The sequence below is a fragment of the Zonotrichia leucophrys genome, chromosome 1, assembly GCF_028769735.1.
Source record: "Zonotrichia leucophrys gambelii isolate GWCS_2022_RI chromosome 1, RI_Zleu_2.0, whole genome shotgun sequence".
Lineage (NCBI taxonomy): Eukaryota > Metazoa > Chordata > Aves > Passeriformes > Passerellidae > Zonotrichia > Zonotrichia leucophrys.
Window position 1 is genome coordinate 5,392,257 of NC_088169.1, and position 23,748 is coordinate 5,416,004.

Genomic DNA, 23,748 nt, shown 5'->3' on the forward strand with positions numbered 1-23,748 from the left:
CTACAAATAAGGGAAGAGGGGTTGTATAGTCTATTAAACCTCCAAACTCAAAATTAGGGGGCTTGCAAGCCCAACAGTGTCATAACTAATGAGTTGTCCTGAGGAAGAGCAGCATTCAGATACTAAAATAAAGTGATGAGCAGCCAGGAGAGCAGAGAAGGAGCATGGTGCTCATAACTCCTATTTCAGGGTTTCAAAGGAATGGAATCTTTACTGAGTCAGGGCTTTTTTTGTTTGACTGCACAATGTGAACTGTCACATCCAGTGTCTTGCATAAGTTTAATATCTAGTCCATGGATCTGAGAGAACAATGAAATTAAAGGACTTTGCAGATTCTTTATAATCTACAGCTTGGTTTAAGATTCTCCCTCTGCTGGAACTTGGTTTCTTGCCTGATTGGCCTTCTTCTCATCATTCTCTGCTATTATACAACGTGACCTGCAGTTACTGGGGATTTTGTTGTCACAGACATCTTTTATGGAAAATCATTTCCTTAGGATTTTTTCCTCCTGAGAAGCTGAGAGACCTCAGGGACAAAATGGAAACAATGATTATCTGCAGCTGTGGAATGCAACAGGTGCATCTGTGATTGGCCCATGTTGGTTGTTTCTAATTAATGGCAAATCACAGTTAGCTGGCTCAGACAGAGAGTCTGAGACAGCCTTTTTTGTCATTCTTTCCCTTTCTATTCTTAGCTTAGCTAGCCTTCTGATGAAACCTTTTCTTCTATTCTTTTAGTATAGTTTTAATATAATATATATCATAAAATAATAAATCACCCTTCTGTAATGGAGTCAGATCCTCGTCTCTTCCTTCATCCTAAGACCCCTGTGAACACCGTCACATTTTGTGTCATAAATCTTGGCTTGGGGGCTCACAATCATTCTTTAGGTTCCAATTTATTGTGTGTTTTCCTGACTTGCCACAGAAGGAAGTTACTGTTCAGCACAGAGGATGTGGTGTCTAACGTTAGGCATTCACACAAACCAAACTCAAAAACTTTTAAGTTTGTCCTTAAATATTTAGCTTTTGATTAACATTTTCCAAAGCCCATTTGGGTTTTTCAGGCTCTGAGGTGAAGTTTAAACCCAGTGCTACCAGCACAGGGCTGTGTGCTGGCGTTGGGGATAACTTGAAGAAAAAAATCTGTGAAATGTCCCCAATTATCAGAGTGAAAACTGCATCTGATACCTTTGTACATCCTGACCATGGTCAGGCTGCTCCTCTTGATGAGACTCTGAAGGTGTGGAGCTCCAATCCAGCCTGAAGATTGGGAGTGTGCAATTCCTGTGATGGTGCAAGCAAATGAGGGACCACAATCAAACTGGCATTTCAACCCACAATAAAATGCTAAAGTCAGCCATCATTTTCTTGGCAGTGGATGGGATTTCCCACAGCATCAAGAGGCTCACCTAAGCTAATTGTCTTAAACTCCCACTGTAGTGAAGACAGAGGCTTTTCCACAGGGTTATTTATCCTTTCCCAGAGCAGGAATGCAAAGTAAATAGAATTAATGACCTGTTTGCTGTGCTGGTTCCTACCCACTGATAATTTATGGGCCCTAGAAATGAATTTGGGTTCAGCATCGAACATTTTGATGTGTCAGATTAGGCAGATTGAGCACCCCCAGCCTTGCTGTGAGCGGGGGCTAAGCCCTGCTACTGGGTTAGGACTAATCCACCTCATGACCACTAAGTGGGAAATCGGCTGTGGATCAAGAGCAATATGCTTGACAAGGCCTGGCTGCGGGCTATATTAAGAAATGCAGTTTAGTCCACTACAAAGAAAGAGCTTTGCTGCCCACAGGGGGATTTCTTTTCTTTTTTTAAAGTTTGGAAGACTTATTCGTCTAGGTTGGGAGGAATGAATTCCTCATTTCTGAGCTGGAACTGGATCTGGTTACTTCAAGCACTCCCTTGGCTTCTCTGCCCTTTCTGTCCTGATGTTTTGGTGCTGCTGGTTGCTGTTTTATAGACATTTACATAACGAAGGTCGTTTCTCTGAGGCAAGGTACAAGAACACATTACAATTGCAAATTCCCTTAATTGTCCTAAAGCAGGGCTCAGGGCTTAGACAATGGAGAATCCTATTGTTCCATGTCCCTGAGAGACTGTGTGAACAGAGCAGAAATGTGTGCATGTGTTGATTCTAAAGTTTTAGAGTGAGAAAATGATTAGTGGAAAAGGTTTGCTCACTTTTGATGGCAGAAATTGTGAACCAATGACATATGAGTTCACAGATAGGTTTTATTTGGTAGGCTTAATTATTTGTAGTGTGAGTTTGCCCCTCCAGGCTTTGTAGAGGTTCAGTTCAAACCAGTATAAAATTAGGAAGGTGCCTGTTATTAAAGCAATATATTTTTTCACTCTGTTTGTCAGGGAAGCTAATTCTGTCCCCCAGATTTTCTGGGAATTAAAAGATGCTATTTTTCTTTCCAGATATCTGTACCTGTAATTCACTTTAACTTAAGCTTGTTTGAACTCAGTGTGGAGCTTGGGAAAGGAACCTCCATTTAAATAATCCACATCAAGAGGGTTTTTGGAATCCAAATTATTTAAATAATCATCAACTGATACAGATAATCCCTTTCAAGTGAGAATTTACAAACTGAAGCATCTACAAACCCTGTTCATAGCAGGGAAAGTGCTCTGTACTCAAGCAGTGGGTGGGGAACAGAGTGCCCTGGCTGGTTAAAACAGAATTAGAAATATATGGTAAATATATTCCAGCTTAGGGAAACACCCTGCCTTTGATCTAATGTTGGTTTAGGTGGAAAATCACTGGATGAAGCAGATTGGAGTGGTCCCTTGTAGTAAACACAAAGATGTTTTCTGAGGGTGGCTTCTCAGGAGTGAGGAAAGGGCTGAGATGCAGAAAGTGAATAAGAGATGAGGAAGGAACAGGCAAGGGAATTTCTTTCTGGCATGTTCACACCTGGAAAAGGATGATGTAAAAATGATAAGGAAAAATGTCTCCTAACTAATGTTTCATTACACCTCCAAATGTAAATGTGGCCTTGAGCTGTTACCTCTGTGTGTGTTTCTCATCTTGTGCTCCTCCATTGAGTGTCTGCCAGTGCTTCTGTTCAGTTTTCTGATGGAAATCTGAAGCATCTGCAAATGAAATTCCTGCCAGGTCACCTGAGGATGTTTCCAGAGTTTGGGTGGATTTCTGCAAAGTCCTTTTCTCAGCCATAAGTCTGAGAAAACTCCACCTTCAGTGTGACATGGCACCAAGTTGTGCTGCTTTTCCCTTCCTTGTGCAGTTGCTGTCCACTTCATAATCCAGGGAATGGCCTTTAGCATCGAAGTGGGACTCTGGTGGATCTCAGGGGCAGCAGAAAACTGAATTTTCCAGAAGTGTTCTTCCTTTATGGGAGGATTCCTTGCCCCTGCCTCAAGGGGAAAGATGTGACAGCTTGGTCCTACATCCCCTTATTTCAGTTTTGTGCTGGAGAATTCCCTGGACTTCTACATAAATTTGGCGAATTTTTTAATTGATGTAGGAGGAGGTGAGGGCTGAGCTGACAAGCTTTAGAATAGAAAAATACAATGGGGATTCTTTAATGGGTCAATATACAGTGCCAAGAAATCACTGTGGTTTCTTGTCACGGTTTAAGAAACAATTTGGCTGATAGTACAGTAGGAGAACATATTTGTGGATTGAAATTTAAACTGCTGTTTAAAAAGCAGGTTTCTTGTTGAAAGCATTAAAGGAAGGCAGGTAAGTAACACAGTAGTAGCCATAACTGTCTTCTGTATTTCCAGCTGGTTATTTCTCAGCAGGAATGCATCCTATCCAAAAAATACACCACAAAAAGATGCAGAAATATAGTCCTTGTACAATTATTTCATTTTTAATAAAGGAATGCTTCATTTCTGCCTGGCAGGGAGTGTGGAAAGAGCAGGTTATGATGTCTCTGGTTTTGATTTTTAAGTGCCAAATGCTGATTTCTTTGTGGCTCAGTTTCCAGTTGTTTGTGGCTTTGCCAAACTGGCACTGCTTGAGCTGAATTTTCCCTGTTCTCTTTTACTTCAGTCAGTGCTCTGAGGAACCTTTGAGCAGTTTCAGGATTTCAGCAGTGATTTCCTGCTCCCAGAAGAGCTTGTGATGAAAGAGAATCAGTTCAAATACACTGGGAAGGGCAAATCCTGCTCTAATTGCAGCGAGCAGGGAAAGCCTGCTGTGCTCACCTGGGACCTGAGATGGGGTCTGGGTGCCCACAGATGGAGGCAGAAATAGGTTACAGCGCCTAGAAACTTCCACGAGTCTGTGTGGCATTTCCCTGAGTGACAAACGAGGATTACTGACAATGAAATGCAAATGAATGAAGCATTTCAGTCAAAAAACCCAGGGGTGGTGTTTACCTGAGGAAATTCACTGTGAGGTAGGAGTGGGTTTTGGTTGTGTTTTAATTGCTGCTGACTCAGACACATCCTGAAGCATTATTTCTGCCCTGAGGATGAGGAGGGGATGGCTTCCTTCTTTCCAGATTAATCATAATTTCTGTGGGAATCGCACAGAAATTATGATTAATCAGAAAAACAGATCTCCCCATAAATCTCTGTAAAATCCATGAGGAAGATAAAACTATCAATGTTTCTCCCTTGCTGATTCCAATAGTAAAAAATTTTGTTGACTTGAGCAAGGAGAGCTCCCTTAGTGACTTCATCAGAAACAGGAGGTCACCTCTGTGCATTAATTAAAAAGGGGTTTTTGGGGGTCTGTGCTGCTGCCAGGCAGGGAGGGAATCCCATTTCTGGGAGGGAGGTCTGGTCAGGCCAGGCAGGAGGTTCAGCTGTGAACCTGCTCAAATATCACAGTGCCTCACTGTCACAGACATCTTTTATGAAAAATCCTTTCCTTAGGATTTTTCCTCCTGAGAAGCTGAGAGGCCTCTGGAACAAAATGTAAACAATGATTATCTGCTGCTGTGGAATGCAACAGGTGCATCTGTGATTGGCCCATGTTGGTTGTTTCTAATTAATGACCAATCACAGTCAGCTGGCTTGGACAGAGGGCCAAGCCACAAACCTTTGTTATCATTCCTTCTTTTTCTATTCTTAGCTAGCCTTCTGATGAAAACTTTTCTTCTTTTAGTATAGTTTTAATGTTATATATATCATAAAATAATAAATCAGCCTTCTGAAACATGGAGTCAGATCCTCATCTCTTCCCTCCTCCTTGGACCCCTACGAACACCATCACACCTCACATTTGATTTCATGGGAAATCCTGACATGGGAGAACAAAACACATTCTGCTTCTCTGGAGAAACATTTGAACTCCCAAATGTAATGTGAGGTGAAAGTATGACCAAAGAAGTTTTGTGTTGCTAGAATTTTCTGTTTCAGTTTTGAGTTGTTTCTGCACTGGTCTATTTTTAGGGGGTTGGGCTGAGAAATTTGCTGAGGGGTTGTTCTGGTTTGTGATGGCGTGTTAATGTCAAATCCGTATTTTAAGTAGTTCTTGAAAAATGATGTTAAAATTCCCACATGTATCAGCCCCTAAATATATATTTTAAAATATATATTGGTAATCATCCTGTAAAGGTCACTAGAAAGCTGTGAGGTTGTGTCACAGAAACTTCAGGAGGGGACATAGGAAAACTGAAAGATCCAGGCTGATTTCCATTGGAAATTGAAACAATTTTAGGAGAAGTGAAAAAGGAGAAAGTCACAATTGTACACTTGCTCTTGGTGTAAGTCGAGTCCAAAGGGAGTGTGAAAAACACTGGTCAAACCAACAGTTTGACCATCAATTCTCTCCTCCCCCAGAAAGGAATGCAGAACAATCATTATTTACATGAAAAGCGCGTGAGAAACTCCATTACAAAAATGTAAACATCAGAAGGCTTGGAAGAACTGTAGAAGAACAGGGTGACAGGGCTGCTGGGGTTGAAGGCAGTGAGAATTCCCTGATGTATGGCAGGTGGATGTGGAACAGGCCCTCACAGTGAGAACACAATCCCCTCCAAATGCATAATCTGTTTCTCGTGAAGCACATGTGGCCCCGTATAGAAGTTTTAGGTCAACTGATTCAGCTGAAGATTAGCCTCAATATTCTGAAAGGGGAGACTGTGGTTGCTCAGGGGACTTTAATTCCTCATAAAGTATTATACTGGGGCACCACACTGCTGCCACAGTGTCAAATCTTTTTGTGGGTTTACTAAATTAACCTTTGTAATGGAAAAAGCTTATTATGCACTTTCAGCCAAAGGAGGAGACGAGTTTCAGTTGGTAGCAACTTAAAATGGCAGTGATTAGGATCCTGATCTAATATTCATAGTTCTGGGGCTTTTCTTTTATTTCTTCTTAAAGCATATTTCTCTACTGTATTGCAAATGACTTGCTGAGAATTTCAGGAAGGATTTCTCCATGGAAAGGGTGGCCAGGCATAGGAAGGGGCTGGAGGTGTCCAAGGAATGACTGGATGTGTCTCTCAGTGCTCTGTGCTGGTTGACAGGGTGGTGATCAGTCAAAGCTTGGACTTGATGATCTTGGAGGCCTTTTCCAAGCTGATTCTGTGTCTCTGTGATGAGTCCTGCTCTGATTTAACATCGTGTGCAGGATACTTAAAATGGAAAACTCTATCAGAGGGGCAAGAACACGTGAAGGTCATGAGGGGGAAGGTACTGCAGTTAAAGATAAACCAATCATCACTTGTGAAACTCTGGAAAAGTGACTTTAATGTGTGTAATGTTAAATCTCACAGTCCTACATAGGGAGAGGAAAGGTTTCAGTTTCAGGCAGTGATATTTATGTTTCTACATGTTTGCCTGTATTTTAGCTTGCATGCCCCTTGTTGATGGCAGTATACATTTTTTATCCTCCCTCACGAGTTTGTGCAGTATTTAATGCCTGGTGCACAATGCAAATAATTGGTGGCACATTCTGATATTTAAGTCTCTTACAGGTTTAACAGGGTTGGGAGGGAGCAGGCTCTCATTACACTGAAGAGGGAGAATGAAGGACTTTGTTCCTGCATTTCCAGTTTATTAAACATTGTCTGAAAGGCCTGATTGTTCCTGCCCTTTGCCTTCAGACGCTGCTGTGCATGGGGACCTTGGTGTGAAGGACAAGCTGCCTGACCTTGTGGGGTGCCATGGATTTCTCTCCTCAGAGCTGCTGCTCCTTTTGATAGATTGTCCTTGCTTTCCTTTTCAGGACTGGTGCCAAGAGCAGGCTCTGTGGATACTCTGCTATTTCTGTACCTGTGGACCTGGTGCCTTCCAAACAAGTTGTTTCCTCTAGGTCCAGGGCAAGATTTATAGTGAAAAATTATTGCTCTGTTAAAAAAAAAAAAAAAAAAAAAAAAAGGAACACAAGAAAATGGTTGTTTTGATCCATTTGGTCAGTTACATTTTCTAGGACATCTGCCATGAAAATTGTAGGATCAGATACTTCTAGAGAGGTTTGTGGCTATTGAATTGCCCCTGGGCTGGGTGTGCTGGGGAAGAGGATTTCCTGTGGATTTGGGGACCCCACAGCAGCATGACAATGGTTTTGGTGCAAAATGTTCTCTCTTGCGGCATAGGAGGAGTGTGAATTGAGAATAGTGACAAGAAGAAAATTTAGAGAGAATTAGTGGAGATGAAAACAAATAATGAAGTTAGGAAGAAGGAGAAATTAGAAGATAACCCACAATTCTTTTTTTCTAAGAGCTTGCAGACAATTTGGGTTTTTTTCAGCATTTCCATGTTCCAGCTGCAGCCCGTGCTGATCATGAGAGCTCTGGGATAGTTTACATGTGGAATTTACATCCTGTCTGCATATCCACCAGGGCGGCAAAATGGATTGCCAAACCCTGACTCTGCATTTAAATGGATTTTCCACCCTTCTGTTTTAGTTCTAATTGAACTGCATAAACATTGCCAACATGTGAGACTGGATTTTGACACCTTACTTAGCATTTTTTTATTATTAGAAGCTTTAGCTAGAAGCACTGATAATTAAAATAAAGTAAGCAAGCAAAGAAAAAAAAAAGACAAAAGGGAAAGAGATCCTGAAAAATTTAAATGCTGGTCAGGGCTCTCCCCACCTTCCTTACACAGCTTTTATGTCTTTACATGGAAATCCTGCAGGGCAAGGTGGATGCAATTGGTCCAAATCTGGAATTCTCCTTGGAGCACAGTTTGCTTACACTTAGAATAACATGGAGTTAAGGTTTTTAATAAAGGTTTACTGGCAAAGATAATTAAATCAGGAATAAGTTGAAATGCTTGAAGAAGGTGGTGGTGTCACTCTAGAAGATCCTTGCCTGAGGATGTAATTATGGTGGCATGAAGTTTTGGAATGGATTATTCTGAATGAGAAAAACACCCGGCATGTTCTTAACTAGGAATTTTCCCTAGAAATTGTTTTTACAGTTCCTGTGGTCACTCTCCCTGTCTAGAAAAGCCTTTAGAGTTCCTCTGGTAAGAGAGGTCTCGTGGCAAGAGAATGAAGAAGTTTGTGTATCTCCTTTGGCTGAGTTTCTTGTCATGCAAGACATTTTTTTTCCATTTCTTTTATGGAAAAAGGCCTTTGAGATCTCAGCTGTTGCTCTCTCTAAGAAGTTGCTGTTTTGGTGAGAGGGCAGAATTTTGGCACTGAAACTGCAGTGATTGGAGGGCAGCCTGCTCCAAGACTGTTAGCTGTGCAATGTTGAATATTTTAACAGCATCCTGCTAAAATACTCTGAGAGGACTCAGAGTATTTATAGTATTAAAGCATTTTACTATTTTATATTGCTGCCACTTAGAGAATGGCAGCAAGGCTTCATAGCCCTGTTTAAAAAACATCCTGCAGGGAGGCAAGAGTGTGAGACCCTGTGATCCCATTTGTGTCATGGCAGGAGCTGCTGGTCCTGCTCACAATTTGGCTTTTGATAGTTATTTCTGATAGTTAGTTTGATAGTTATTTCTGATAGTTATTTTGATAATTATTTTCATAGTTATTTTTGGTATTGCAGTGTGCTGATGTTGGCATCAGCCTCTCAGGAGGTGGCTGTTAATGCCTGTTTGTCATCAATATCCAGTGGAAATGAACTTTCATTGCTCCCCAGATGTGATTAAGGGTTCAGTGAACTTTTCTTTCCTCTTCCAGGTTATAAGACCCTTTTGAAAGGGATTTCAGGGAAGTTCAGCAGTGGAGAACTCGTTGCAATTATGGGACCTTCAGGAGCTGGGAAGTCAACACTTATGAATATTCTGGCAGGATACAGGTCAGTACCAATGAAAATCCCAAGTTAAGATAAAATCACTGAGCCTAAGGGATCCTTGGAGACGACAGCAGAAGAAATTTTGGCTTACAGTTTGTCAGAAACAGGCGCTTCAAAGATTTTGAATTAGATTCTTTTTGCTTATCTTTTTTCCTCTGTGTCCTGTTTTGGTCACTTGGGATTTATCTCTCAACAGGTCTGATCCAAAAATAAAAAGCAATTTAAAATCCAAAAAACACACATATAAAGCAAACCTCCTTTTTTGGCAGTGTAACAAATCTGACTCAGTGTCTTATGTTTGTGATGTTTTTTAAAATCACATAAACACTTGAAAAATCGACTCTTTTTAGTCACCACTTCATAATGTTGATGTCTTCTTCCCCAAAATGCAGCGACTGTGTTTCATTTTTTAAATCCTGTCTTGTATGGCTGTGACGGTGTTCACAGGGTTCTCAGGATGAGGGAAGAGATGAGAATTTAAATCCATATTTCAGAAGGCTGATTTATTACTTTATGATATATATTACATTAAAACTGTACTAAAAGAGTAGAAGAAAAGGTTCTCAGAAGGCTAGCTAAGAATAAAAAGGAATGAATAACAAATATTTGTGTCTTGGACAGAGAGTCTGAGCCAGAGGACTGTGATTGGCCATTAATTAAAAACATCCAAGATGGGCCAATCAAAAATCTACCTGTTGCATTCCACAGCAGCAGATAATCATTGTTTACATTTTGTCCCTGAGGCCTCTCAGCTTCTCAGGAGGAAAAAATCTAAGGAAAGGATTTTCATAAAAAGATGATTGTGACATATGGCCGTACAAGGTGTCCCTGTCTTGTCATTTGGGGCATAACAAACAGGATAGAGAAACCTAAAAAAAACCCCAACTTTAATTTCTTGATATTTCTTTAGATTTATATATGACAGCATACATTTTAAGTAAAATTTTCAGCATGATGGCATGAAGCTTTATATCAAAGAAAGCATGAACAGGAGATAATTTCATCTCTATCCAGTCTACCAAAATTGTTTCACAGAGGGAACAACTCCCTAAGACTTCCAGGTGCTCAGTCATTTGGCAGCACAAGTGATGGTGAGATTCACCTCTGGCTGTTGCTTTTTGGTTTCAGAGAGACGGGGATGAAAGGAGAAATCCTCATCAACGGGCAGCCGCGCGACCTGCGCTCCTTCCGCAAGGTCTCCTGCTACATCATGCAGGATGACATGCTCCTTCCTCACCTCACTGTCCAGGAGGCCATGATGGTGAGATTGGTTCCTTGCTCTCATTTATCTGAACGGGGTAAATGGGGAATGGTTTGTGTTGTGCCCTTGGTCCTGTCCCTGGCAGTGCCGCAAGATGTTATCCCTGTCCGGTCCTCTCAGTGAGAGTTCTTGGAATTTGGTGATGCCTTGAATTCCATTTCAGGCTCATCCTTCTTTGGCTTTATAATTTCCAGTTTGTGCCCAGCATTGTGATTTGGAAGGAGATCTAAGTATCTGCTCCTTAGATCTAGAGAATGGAACCTGACATTCTTCCCAAATGAGCCTTTGTAGGGTGTAGCGGTGTTCAGAGGGGTGTTAGGATGAGGGAAGAGGTGAGGATCTGACTCCATGTTTCAGAAGTCTTGATTTATTATTTTATGATATATATTACATTAAAACTGTACTAAAAGAATAGAAGAAAAGATTTCATCAGAAGGCTAGCTAAGAATAGAAAAAGAATGATAACAAAGGTTTGTGGCTCGGACTCTCTATCTGAGCCAGCTGACTGTGATTGGCCATTAATTAGAAACAAGAACATGAGACCAATCACAGATGCACCTGTTGCATTCCACAGAAGCAGATAATCATTGTTTACATTTTGTTCCTGAGGCCTCCAGCTTCTCAGGAGGAAAACTCCTAAGGAAAGGATTTTTCATAAAAGATGTCTGTGACAGTAGGGACCATCTGTTTGCTTGGGTGGTGGATGAGTAACCTCATCTCTCTCTCTTTCTCCCCATCTTTCATGTTCTGACTGAAAACTGGTATTTACACTTCAGTGTGATCTCTCTGCCACTTCTACTCTTTTGTGCCTTTTTTAAAATGAAGGCATTTTTTAAAATCTCTTTCATTTTATAAAATCTCTTTCTTCATGGGGTAAAAAACAGGAACAGAATAAGTCCAAGATGCAGAGGCAATGTTAATTCTTCTCATTGTTTTACATCATGTCAGCAAGTTTATGAATTGACAGCTTGACCAGTTAGTGTGGAAGTGTCTGTAGCTCAGCTTGAGAAATGAGCCAATTTTTCTCAGAAATTGTTATAAAACAAGGCTCAGGTTGCTCACACTGTGCCAGCTCAATTCACAAATTTTAAGGCCAGAAGAAATCACTCCAGGCTTTATGTGGCTGATTTTCTGCAAAGGCTCTTTTCTGTGGAGAAGTTTTTTGTCTCTTTTGTTTACTTGAGTGTTTTCATCAGAATCCCACGGGACCACTTTTGCAGAATTTGGCCCAGATTATAGCTGCTGTCTAAAATTAATCAATCAAGGCTCTGACAAAAAATAATTACCTAACAGTTTAATTGCTTTTAATAAAGGTTAATCATGTTGTTTTGTGGAGCTGCTTTTCAGGACAGCAGATGACATCTTTCATAAGATTATTTATTTCTCTGCTCACTTGTTTGCATGCTGGAGAATGGCAGAGTTCAGTTATCCTTACAGTGAGAAGCACAAATAAACTGTGTTTCTAGGATTATCTGGGAATTTTTTTGATGTGCAAAATATGTCACTTCCCCATCTTCCTGTAAAGCTCTTTGAGTTGCAGAATGGGTGGTGGATGGTATTTTTTCTAATACACTTTCTCTCAGGTGCTTTGCCTAAGTCAAATTAAGCTCAGTTATTTACTGCACAGAAAAATGTGATGCTTGTGGCTGGAACATTGTAGTTCAAGTTCAGATTTTCTGACTGGCTTGACAGAAGTTGTTTAAGTGGTACCTTGGAGTGCTGGGCCTGAGACATCTCCTCTGAGTGGTGGCTGTGCTTCAGGCCAGCTCAAAAATCAAATTCCACTGTTTTGCATTCCAGGTATCTGCTCATCTGAAACTTCAAGAGAAAGATGAAGGGAGGAGAGAAATGGTATGTACAGTGCCCATCAAAGTGGAATTTGGGGGATGCCAAGAAGTGAGCTCAGTAAAGCAGACATTTTTTATCTAACACTGAACTGCACTGGACTTGCAGTGACAGAATAATTCATATTCTCTAGGCTGACATGTGCATTAGGAGAGAATGTTCACTTCAGCCTCCTGCATTCTGTACAAGACTGGAAATCTGTAAAAGGTTTACTGAAACAAATCCCCAGGTTCTGCAGGATTCCTGTTAATGCACCTTGGGTTCTCCAGTGTGCATCTCTTGTGGGGTGAGATAAATCACCCAGCTGGACCTGCACGAGGAACTCTGCTCCTCTAATCCATGGGGAAAAGCACAACTTTTCCTGAAATATGAAACCTGTGGCAACTCCCTAGGTAGATCAGCTGGTTTTGTGACTGTCCTTTCTCTGTGTTTATTTCCAAATTGGAACAATTGGGCATTTCTTCAGACTCAAAAGAATCCTTGAAAATCAGAAACGGAAACTTGCAGCAATTAACTTGTTGTGAAGAAAACAAACACAGGTTATTTTCTTATTGGAAAATATATTTATATAGAAACAGCTGTTAACTTAATTGTACTTTGGAAGCCTTAGTTCATTTACACTTTAGTGAAGTTAGGCCAAGCAAGTTAATTCACTTGTTCACACTGTCACTGTAATTACAAGCAGCTCTTTGAGTTAAAATCTGGGCTGTGTTTATTCAACACATGTTAGAAGAATTTTCTAGTTCATGTTACTGGCCTGTGCAGAAGATAATTAATTTTACTGTTGTAAATTGGAGTGTAAATGTTTATCACAGAAAGATGTTATGAATTTCTGCACTTGTGCCAGCAGGATTGCAGACTGTGTTTAAAGCAGGGACAATGAAAATCCTCAGGTGAACCACAGATTATGTTTCCAGCTGTCCTTGCTTGTGCTGCCTGAGTCCTGTTTACCCTTCCCAGAAATAAAGGGAATGAGGTAGTTGGGCTTCTTCTTTTGAGAAACAAGGCTTAGTGGGTTTTGTTATTTTTTTACTCCCCCTTTCTGGGAGAGAGAACTCCTGGAAATCAAAATCAGGACAAGCAAAGGGTCAGGCCCTGGTTGGTGTCACCAGTTTTCACCAGGTCAGACATTCTGTCTGGAAAACTCTCTCCATCCAAGCAGTTGATGCTTTGACAAATGGTGGGCTCTGTTTCCTAAACTTCAGTGAAGTATTAAATGTCTGGGCTGCTTTCTACCTTTGAAGTGGTGGAGTTTGTTAATTGAATGAGCAATGTAGCTCATGGATTCTCTCATTTTTGTGTCCATGCTTTTATTGAAGCCAAAGAGCCATTTCCCTTATTTAGGAATACCAGCCCAGATCTACTATCACTGAAACAAATCCTAGAGCGCGGGATTGTTCTCCTTTTGCTCCAAAAGCCCTGGGATGAGCTGTGCCCTTCCTGAGGCTGTGCCTTGAGGGAATCCCAAACATCTGAGAGTCCCTGTGACAACTGCATTGACCCCGAGTGGAATGAACACACCTGAAATCAATGGCTGCACTTGAAAGAGGAGACTGTGGTGAGGAGATGAGATAAACCAGGTCACTGCTCCACAGAAACCACTGGGTTTTGTTATAGATCCCTTGCAGAGACAGCTCCAGAGCTCTACTGAAAGAATCTTCTTGGTTTCACTGTGTAAGAGCCCCTCACATGCAGCAAAGCTCCTTTGATGTCAGTGCCATACCCATAAATACACAGCTACAGAAGAGCTGATTTCCACTCCTTTTTCACCTGAGTGAGGTCATGCAGGACAAACAAGCAGAATTTGGGTCAAAACAGTAAATGGCAGAAAAACTTGTGAACACTGAGTCTAATAAATGACTAATAAATACATTAGATTGTGACCGTGTTCACAGGGCTCCTTGGATGAGGGAAGAGATGAGGATCTGACTCCATGTTTCACAAGGCTTGATTTATTATTTTATGATATATATTACATTAAAACTATACTAAAAGAATAGAAGAAAAGGTTTCATCAGAAGGCTAGCTAAGAATAGAATAGGAAGGAATGATAACAAAGGCTTGTGGCTTGGACAGAGAGTCTGAGCCAGCTGACTGTGATTGACCATTAATTAGAAACAATCACATGAGACCAATCACAGATGCACCTGTTGCATTCCACAGCAGCAGATAATCAATGTTTACATTTTGTTCCTGAGGCTTCTCAGCTTCTCAGGAGGAAAAATCCTAAGGAAAGGATTTTCCATAAAAGATGTCTGCGACATTAGATGGGAAAAGGCTTTATGTGGGTGGTGGAACAAAGTTGTGAGTGGTCTGCAGCCTCCATGAAAATCAGCGAAGGGGCTGGAGGTTTTCCATGTTCCAACAGCCTGCAATGTTCTGCTCCCTCCAGGTGAAGGAAATCCTGACAGCCCTTGGTTTGCTGACCTGTGCCAACACGAGGACTGGGAGCCTCTCTGGGGGCCAGAGGAAACGCCTGGCCATTGCTCTGGAGCTGGTGAACAACCCCCCTGTCATGTTCTTTGATGAGCCCACCAGGTACTGCAAGGCCAAAAATCAAACACAGGCAAAGATGGTTTTGCATAGTAGAACAGAGCTAGAGAAAAGCTATTCCCCTCTAAATGTTTGGAAAAGGCTAATTTTGTGTTGTCTGCAAGCACTGAATTAGGCCAAGAAATAATTTGATTTGGATTCTTGATGCCCTATGTCACTGCTGGGCTGTGGGGCTGTAAGTTACATTTAAAGCATTCACAAACTGCTGGATTGTAGGGCTATAAATAATATTTAAAGCAGACACAAACTGCTGGACTGTAGGGCTGTAAGTAAAAACATTCACAAACTGGAAGAAATGGAAGGAACAGAGAGAGACGAAAATATTGTGGCATGGATTTTATTTTTCCAGCAAAGACTGCTTGAATGTAAACATTTTAAAATGTGACTTTTGGTAATGAATGTGATCAGCCTGGGAGGAGGCTGGCAAAGCTATGAATATGTATCTGTTCATTAAAGCTGGGAGCATTTAAATCTGCTGCCCTAAAATGCAGAATTCCCTTAAGGCAGCTGTGAGAATACTCTTTTTCATTCTCAGGCATGCTTGCAACTTAATTAAAAGCCTGATGGAGAAGTACAAGCATAAGGTTGGCATATGATAAAATGAAAATTATACAGAGAAGATTTATAAAAGGATAATAATGGGATACCTTGCAGCAAATGCATGTGCTGGTTTTGAGTGGTGGCTGTGGATAATAAACTTGTTTGGTTTTATTTTTTCCAGTGGCTTGGACAGTGCATCATGTTTTCAGGTGGTCTCTCTGATGAAGGCTTTGGCCCAGGGTGGCAGATCCATCATCTGCACGATTCATCAGCCCAGCGCAAAGCTGTTTGAGCTCTTTGACCAGGTATTGCTCTCAAATTTTCTCTTCATCTGTGGTTCAGGGTGCTTATACTTTTAAGGCATAACCACCTTTTAATCAAAAAACCATCAAAAACCATCAAAACCCATCAAAAACCAAAAAACCATCAAAAAGGCATAATCACCTCTTTAATCAAAAAACATGAATAATTCTGGTTGATGGCTACGAATCATATAAAGAAATTAAATAAATAATAGCAAAACATGCTTCTTTATTATGTTTTTTCCTTCTTCTCTGCCCATTTCCTTTATTTATGTAGAATGTTTGAATCTTGCTGTTAGGTTTGTGAAATCATGATTATTGGTGATTGTGATGCCTTCACCCAGCACTGCTCCTTGCACTGAAGTAAATTAGAGCAATATAAAAGCAGGAGAGCTGCAGTGTCAATGTCTGCAATATATCTGTGTATTCTAGATACACAGGTGTGGATTGAGGAGTTAATTCACATGAAATAATAATAATAATAATCAAATTTAGTATTGAAAATTAATTGAAATTAAGTCGGTTGCAGAACTTCTCTCCAAGCCAACAATGGCATGTGGACCATGTGTGTTTGGATTAGATATAAAAAATGTATTTTAGTCTTGTCAGAGGATTTAGATTAGTCCTGTGAGAGCTGAGAGAAAACCTCCACCACCACAGGTGAACAAACTCTTGCAGATTGCCAGTCTGGCAGGGAAGTTTATTTAAAGCCAAATCGTGGCTAAAAGTGAGAGTGATGGAGCTGTTTTTGCTGTTGCTGTGCTGCCCCAGCTCTCCTTCCATCCCTGCCCAAAATATCCACAATGTGTGGAAATTAGATGGCTTGGCTCTCCAGCTCCTTGCCTATTTTCAGCCTGTGCCAAGGGCTGCAATGAGGGTGTTTCTGTGTTAATGTGTTTGAAGTCCTGCAGGCAATGTGTGCAGAATTCCAGCTCCAGGCATTGAATTTTCCATTAGTTGTGGTTCCATGCAAAGTTAATTTCGAGTGGTGACAGATCTCCCCAAGCTGTTCTTCCCACAGGGACAAGAAGATGTTATCAGGCAACAGGTTCAAATATTTTGATGCTGTTTCACATTTTTTCTTGTTTCTTTTTCTTCTATTTTCTTTTTCTTCTTTTTTCTTTTCGCTGTTGAGACTATGGACCAGTCTACTCAGATGATCTCAACCTCCCTTATATGGACCAGTCTACTCAGATGATCTCAACCTCCCTTAAAGAGGATTTTTCAATTTAAAGTGATGTCAAAACTTAAAGAACTTGGTTATTCCTGGTTGAGAGTATTTCACATTTTTTCTTCTATTTTCTTTTTTTTTTTCCTTGCTTTCCAGCTCTATGTTCTAAGTCAAGGTCAGTGCATTTACCGTGGGAAGGTAACAAACCTTGTCCCTTACTTGAGAGATTTGGGGCTGAATTGTCCAACCTACCACAACCCAGCAGATTTTGGTAAGGACAGCTTGAATAGTTTATTTCATTTCTTTAGTACTTTATAATTTTATATTTTTATCACCTTCAGGGTAAAGGGAACCATGATGTGATTTATACTTCTGTACATATATTCTTATGTGCTTTGTCCATATATGAACCAAAATAAAAGTAATCAGATTTTTTTTTCCAAAGTAATTTGAATGCCACCTAGTGGTACAATTTCGTGCATATTTCTCTCTGTTAGCCGTCCAGGTTCAGGAAATGAAAGATAAAGTGTATTCTTTAGTGTTTCATAGTAACTAATAGTAACTTTTTAAAGTGGCTTCAGTATTCCGCTTGTTTTCTTTTTATCTCGAGCAGTAGTACAGCTTAGAGCATTGAGGGTTTTTTCAGTGCTGTTTCTTAACTTAAAAAATTGCAAAGTGCCACAAAAATAGACTTATTGTATTTTCTGTATTCACTGTGTTTCCTCTGAACTTCATTTAACTTCCAGGATGAGGAGATCTCTCTGAAGATTTATGGAAAGATAAATTAAATTTTTGAAAATTTAAATGTTTGTGTATGGATATGAATTTGCACATGGCGCTTTAAAGCCTGTAGTAAAAAAAAAAAATTAAAAATTTTAAAAAATTAAAAAATTTAAAATCTGGTTTTGTTAGTGCATTGGGGATTTAACAACAAGGCTTGTACGTGGTCAGCAGTAACTTCAACCTTTGCAAAGCAGTAATTTGTAATTTCACCCTTTGTAAAGCAGTAATTTCAACCTTTGCAAAATGTGACGGTGTTCACAGGGGTCTGAGGATGAGGGAAGAGATGAGGATCTGACTCCATGTTTCAGAAGGCTGATTTATTATTTTATGATGTATATTACATTAAAACTATACTAAAAGAATAGAAGAAAAGGTTCTCATCAGAAGGCCAGCTAAGAATAGAAAGGAAAGAATTCATACAAACGTTTGTGGCTTGGACAGAGAGTCCGAGCCAGCTGACTGTAATTGGACATTAATTAGCAACAACCAACATAAGCCAATCACAGCTGCACCTGTTGCATTCCACAGCAGCAGATAATCAATGTTTACATTTTGTTCCTGAGGCCTCCCAGCTTCTCAGGAGGAAAAATCCCAAAGAAAGGATTTTTCATGAGAAGATGTCTGTGCCAGCAAGGCAGTGACTCCAGGTTGTGTGTTTCAGTGATGGAGGTGGCCTCGGGCGAGTACGGGGACCAGAGCAGCCGCCTGGTCAGGGCGGTCAGGGAGAGGATTTGTGACTCCGACTACAAGCGAGACGTGCCTGGGGAGCACGAGCTGAACCCCTTCCTGTGGCACCGGCCCTCTGAGGAGGTATTTGTGCATCTCTGCATGGGGAGTGTCATGGTTTAGCCCATTTAAACCCTCCCTCGGCGGAGGGGGCTCTGGGCGCGCTCAGCTGATGTGAGTGGGCTCTTGTGAATGAGAGGCAAGGCTGCAGAGCAAGGGGTTTGTTCTGTGTGTGTTCCTGCAGGACTCCTCCTCCACAGAAGGCTGCCACAGCTTCTCTGCCAGCTGCCTCACCCAGTTCTGCATCCTCTTCAAAAGGACTTTCCTCACCATCATGAGGGACTCGGTAAGAATGAGTTATAATAACTTTTGTGGCCAAAAAGGTCTGTCCAGCTGGGTGTGAGGGTCCTCAAAGGTCCTGTCCAGCAGCCTACCCATGAATTATCACAGAATTCCAAAGGGAAGAGGCTGATCTCTCAGTCTTGCTGTTAACTCTGCCATCTTCATTGTCAATAACAGCTTTCTACTCAGAAGCACCTGGCCTAAAAACCCAAAGTTCAAATCCCCTCTGTGCTGGCAGGTCTCTTATACAGTTATTAATCCTACTGAAAAGTGAGTGGGAAGTTGTAGTGCTGTCACAAAATTAGGTTTTCCAGAAAATTCAGGATGGCAGAGATAATAACTTCAGTGTGCTGTAATCTTACCATTTAAAATCTTCATTTTTGGAAATAGAAAATCAGTAGATAAAAAGTTTACTTCTTTGACATAACTCGTTCTCCCTTCCTCCTTTTATAACCACATTTGTCAACAAGGATTAATTAAGTTAATGAATTAAAATCAGGAGAAACTGTGACTGATTTGCTGATGCACAGATTGAAGGACAATGTTGTTTTTAATATATTTTTTTCCTGCTCGACTCTAAAGGCTTGCAGTTGTTCCCAATGTTATTATTTCCTTTGTTCTTCCAAGCCTCTTGTGGGAATTCTGTGTTGCAGAGAAGGCACAGAAAGCTAATTTATTCCTGATGAAGTTACTTGAGTCTACACAAGCCTAAAATGCCTTTTCTGCTTCTCCTCTGCTCTCGGGAAATTTATCTTTTAGTCAGAAAGTCTCTTTCCCCTGGTGAATAAGAGCCAGTGGCTCCATGATATTGTCAGACAGGGAGATTTCAGCTTGCAGCATTTGCAGTTCCTGCCTGTATTACCTGGAAGAAATTTTCATGGGAAGCTCAAAATTTTTGTCACCCAGTAGGAAATGAGCATTTCTCATGGCAGGGCATTGAACTTGGTGATCTTTAACCTTCCAATGTGACGGTGTTCACAGGACTTCTTGGATGAGGGAAGAGATGAGGATCTGATTCCATGTTTCAGAAGGCGTGATTTATTATGATATATATTATATCTATATATAATAGTATAGTATATTAAAACTATACTAAAAGAATAGAAGAAAGGATTTCATCAGAAGGCTAGCTAAGAATAGAAAAAGAATGAATAACAAAGATTGGTGGCTCAGACAGAGTCTGAGGCAGCTCACTGTGATTGCCCATTAATTAGAAACAACCAACATGAGACCAATCCCTGTTGCACTCCACAGCAGCAGATAATCATTGTTTACATTTTGTTCCTGAGGCCTCCCAGCTTCTCAGGAGGAAAAATCCTAAGGGAAGGGTTTTTCAGAAAATGTGTGTGTGACATTCCAACCCAAACCACTCTAATGGTTTCTATAGAAGATTTTCTGGACATAAGTGCTCCCTTTCTGCAATCTATCCAATTTCAGCCCCACTGTCACCGTTTCTGAGCCCAGACATCCTGAGTAATGCCACTCTTTGCTTACCACAGGTCCTGACACACCTGAGGATCACCTCACACATTGGCATTGGGCTGCTCATCGGATTGCTCTACTTGGGCATTGGCAATGAGGCCAAGAAAGTCCTCAGCAACTCGGGGTTCCTCTTTTTCTCCATGCTGTTCCTCATGTTTGCTGCTCTCATGCCCACTGTCCTCACCTGTGAGTGCTGGGTGCTGTGTCACAGCACAGGGAGGGGGTGCTGGATGTGACCGTGTTCACAGGGGTCCCAGGATGAGGGAAGAGATGAGGATCTGACTCCATATTTCAGAAGGCTGATTTATTATTTTATGATATATATTACATTAAAACTATACTAAAAGAATAGAAGAAAAGGTTCTCATCAGAAGGCTAGCTAAGAATAAAAAGGAGCTAAGCTAAGAATAAAAAGAAATGATAACAAAGGTTTGTGTCTCAGACAGAGAGTCCGAGCCAGCTGGGCTGTGATTGGCCATTAATTAGAAACGACCACATGAGACTAATCACAGATGCACCTGTTGCATTCCACCGCAGCAGATAATCATTGTTTACATTTTATTCCTGAGGCCTCCCAGCTTCTCAGGAGGAAAAATCCTAAGGAAAGGATTTTTCATGAAAAGACGTCTGTGACAGCTGGAATGCTGGGATGTGTCTGGGTTGGTGTAAGACAGCATTTGACTTGTGATTCTGCCTCTAAGACAGGTGTGGGGATAAACCTTGCACCCCCAGAAGCACAACTGTGCAAGCAGGAGCAGGCTTAGCCAGTGGCACTGCTCCCTGCCCAGTTTTCCCAATGTTTTCCAGCACAGACAGTTCAGTGTCACAGTCCTGGACTGGAATTTCTCCTTATCCCAGTGCAGCTCAGCCATACCCTGAGCTCATGGTTGGGCTTAGGGAGGATGGAATAATTTATCTGGGGCTTCCAAGTTATGATTCCTGCATAAAATCAGCTCATTCATGTGGTGTCAGAAGCAAACTCCTGCAGAATGGACTGCTTCACACCTGCTCTGGGAGTGCTGTTACTTTGGATTCCCTGTTGGACCACAAAGAATAACCAAGTTCTTTAAGTTTTGACACCACTTTAAATTGAAAAATCCTCTTTAAGGGAGGTTCAGATCATCTGAGTAGAGTGGTCCACAGCCTCAACAGTGAGCAGCTCTATGGGCTGACCTTTTACAGCTCATTACAAATCACTGGAACTTCTGCTGCTCTGTCAAAGACCTGAGAGTTCCAGTCCCACCCTGGGACTGCAGCAGTGCAGGATTTGATTATTCCTCTGAATTATTATAATTTTGAAATTAAGGGGCTCTTGGGCAAAGATATGGCAGTAGGAATAAGAGTTCTTTATTAGGGTAAAACAAAAATCTTGTTTTTATGTGTTTAACAACAACATTCGTGTTGTTTTTATGTGAAGCAGCATTGCACCCTGCCAGTCTGACTGAATAATCTGTGTTCTCTGCAGTTCCCCTTGAGATGGGAGTATTTCTCAGAGAGCATCTGAACTACTGGTACAGCCTGAAAGCCTATTACCTGGCCAAGACCATGGCTGATGTTCCTTTCCAGGTACATGCTCTACTCTTCAATAAAACAGAAACTATTTCAGTTCATGAACAACAAGCCCTCTTGCCAGGAAGATTAGTACTGGTATTTTATCCATTGGAATAGTGGGGAAAATGTCCAGATGTGTCTGGGATGAATCAGAATTCACAAAATCCCTGGGATGGAAGAGACCTTCAAGATCATGGAGTCCAACCCATCCCCAACAGCTCAATTGAACCCTGGCACCCAGTGCCACATCCAGGCTTTATTAAACACACCCAGGGATGGGGACTCCACCACCTCCCTGGGCAGCCATTCCAGAACTTTCTCACCCTTGCTGGAAAAACCTTTTCCCTGCTATCCAACCTGTATTTCCCTTGGTGCAGCTCAAGGCTGTGTGCTCTGGGTGTGTCAGTGCTGCTGGAGAAAGAGCCCAGCCGCAGGTGAGCACAGGCACCTTTCAGGAGCTGTGCAGAGTGATGGGGCCAGCCCTGAGTCACTCCAAGCCTCATTCCAGGCAGTTTGGTGGGGACTCAGGACAAGGGAGGAGATGAGGATCTGACTCCATGTTTCAGAAGGCTGATTTATTATTTTATGATATATATTATATTAAAAGAAAATGATATATTAAAACTCTACTAAAAGAAGAAAGGATTTCATCAGAAGGCCAGCAAGGAATAGAAAGGAATGATAATAAAATCTTGTGACTGACCAGAGAGTCCAAGCCAGCTGACTGTGATTGGCCATTAATTAAAAACAGCCACATGAGACCAATCATAGATGCACCTGTTGCATTCCACAGCAGCAGATAATCATTGTTTGTCTTTTCCTCTGAGGCTTCTCAGGAGAAAAGATCCTAGCAAAAGGATTTTTCATAAAGTATGTCCGAGACACAGGAGGGTGAAGGGTTGGAAGTGGAATCCTTTTTTAAATGCCCATCAGAAAGACAGGAATCCTTCACCTGTCATGTCTCGGAAAGGCTGAGAGCTGTGGATTAATGGGAACCCCCCTGTGACAGCGTTCACAGGGGTCTGAGGATGAGGGAAGAGAGAAAGATCTGACTCCATGTTTAAGAAGGCTTGATTTATTATTTTATGATATATATTATATTAAAACTATACTAAAAGAATAGAAGAAAGGACTTCATCAGAAAGCTGGCTAAGAATAGAAAAATAATGGTAACAAAGGTTTGTGGCTTGGACAGAGAGTCTGAACCAGCTCGCTGTGATTGGCCATTAATTAGAAACAACCACATGAGATCAATCCCAGATGCACCTGTTGCATTCCACAGCAGCAGATAATCATAGTTTGCATTTTGTTCCTGAGGCTTCTCAGCTTCTCAGGAGAAAAAACCCTAAGGAAAGGATTTTCCATAAAAGATGCCTGTGACACCCCCCACGTTTCTGTGTCACTCAGGGTGTCAGTGAGTGTCTGGTGCCAGGGGCTCACTGCCAGTGCCTGTCCTTGCAGATCATGTTCCCTGTGGCCTACTGCAGCATCGTGTACTGGATGACCTCCCAGCCCTCGGACGCGCTGCGCTTCGTGCTCTTCGCCGCCCTGGGCACCATGACCTCCCTGGTGGCTCAGTCGCTGGGCCTGCTCATAGGGGCAGCCTCCACGTCCCTGCAGGTACTTGTCCTCGTTTGGAAAGGCAGGTGTCTGCTGAGGAAGGCAGGAGCTTCTCTTGAAATGGAGAATGTAAACCTCATCGCTGTGAATTACTATGATTTTGAAGTTAAGGGGCTCTCAGGCAAAGATATGGGAAATAGGAATGACAGTTCTTTATTAGGGAAAAAATATAAACAAAAGTGCAATAATACAAACAAACAAGAAAAAAAAACCCCAAAAAACCAAAACACTGCCAGAGTCAGAACATGCCCTGGCCCCCTGTGGGTGAGGGTGGTGGCAGCAGTCCCATTCCATGGTGGCTGCAGCCCTCCTGCCTCCCTTGAAATGGAGAATGTAAACCCCTTCCCTCATAACTATTATGATTTTGAAAT

The 23,748-nt window shown here is 41.5% G+C and overlaps 1 protein-coding gene across 4 annotated transcripts in view; it reads left to right on the plus strand.

The window, feature by feature from the left end:
* ABCG1 (ATP binding cassette subfamily G member 1) overlaps positions 1 to 23,748 on the plus strand; it is a 61,798-nt gene that overhangs the window by 27,467 nt on the left and 10,583 nt on the right. For all 4 annotated transcript variants that reach the window (XR_010439200.1, XR_010439202.1, XM_064705738.1 and 1 more), the window contains exons 3-13: positions 9,087 to 9,204; positions 10,330 to 10,462; positions 12,263 to 12,313; positions 14,700 to 14,845; positions 15,582 to 15,705; positions 17,030 to 17,144; positions 18,318 to 18,466; positions 18,627 to 18,728; positions 20,224 to 20,392; positions 21,672 to 21,772; positions 23,219 to 23,377. Coding sequence is in view for 2 of the 4 variants with exons in the window: in XM_064705738.1 (XP_064561808.1) it covers positions 9,087 to 9,204; positions 10,330 to 10,462; positions 12,263 to 12,313; positions 14,700 to 14,845; positions 15,582 to 15,705; positions 17,030 to 17,144; positions 18,318 to 18,466; positions 18,627 to 18,728; positions 20,224 to 20,392; positions 21,672 to 21,772; positions 23,219 to 23,377 (1,367 nt within the window). In the remaining 2 variants the exon portion in view is untranslated. The remainder of the gene's footprint in view (positions 1 to 9,086; positions 9,205 to 10,329; positions 10,463 to 12,262; positions 12,314 to 14,699; positions 14,846 to 15,581; positions 15,706 to 17,029; positions 17,145 to 18,317; positions 18,467 to 18,626; positions 18,729 to 20,223; positions 20,393 to 21,671; positions 21,773 to 23,218; positions 23,378 to 23,748) is intronic.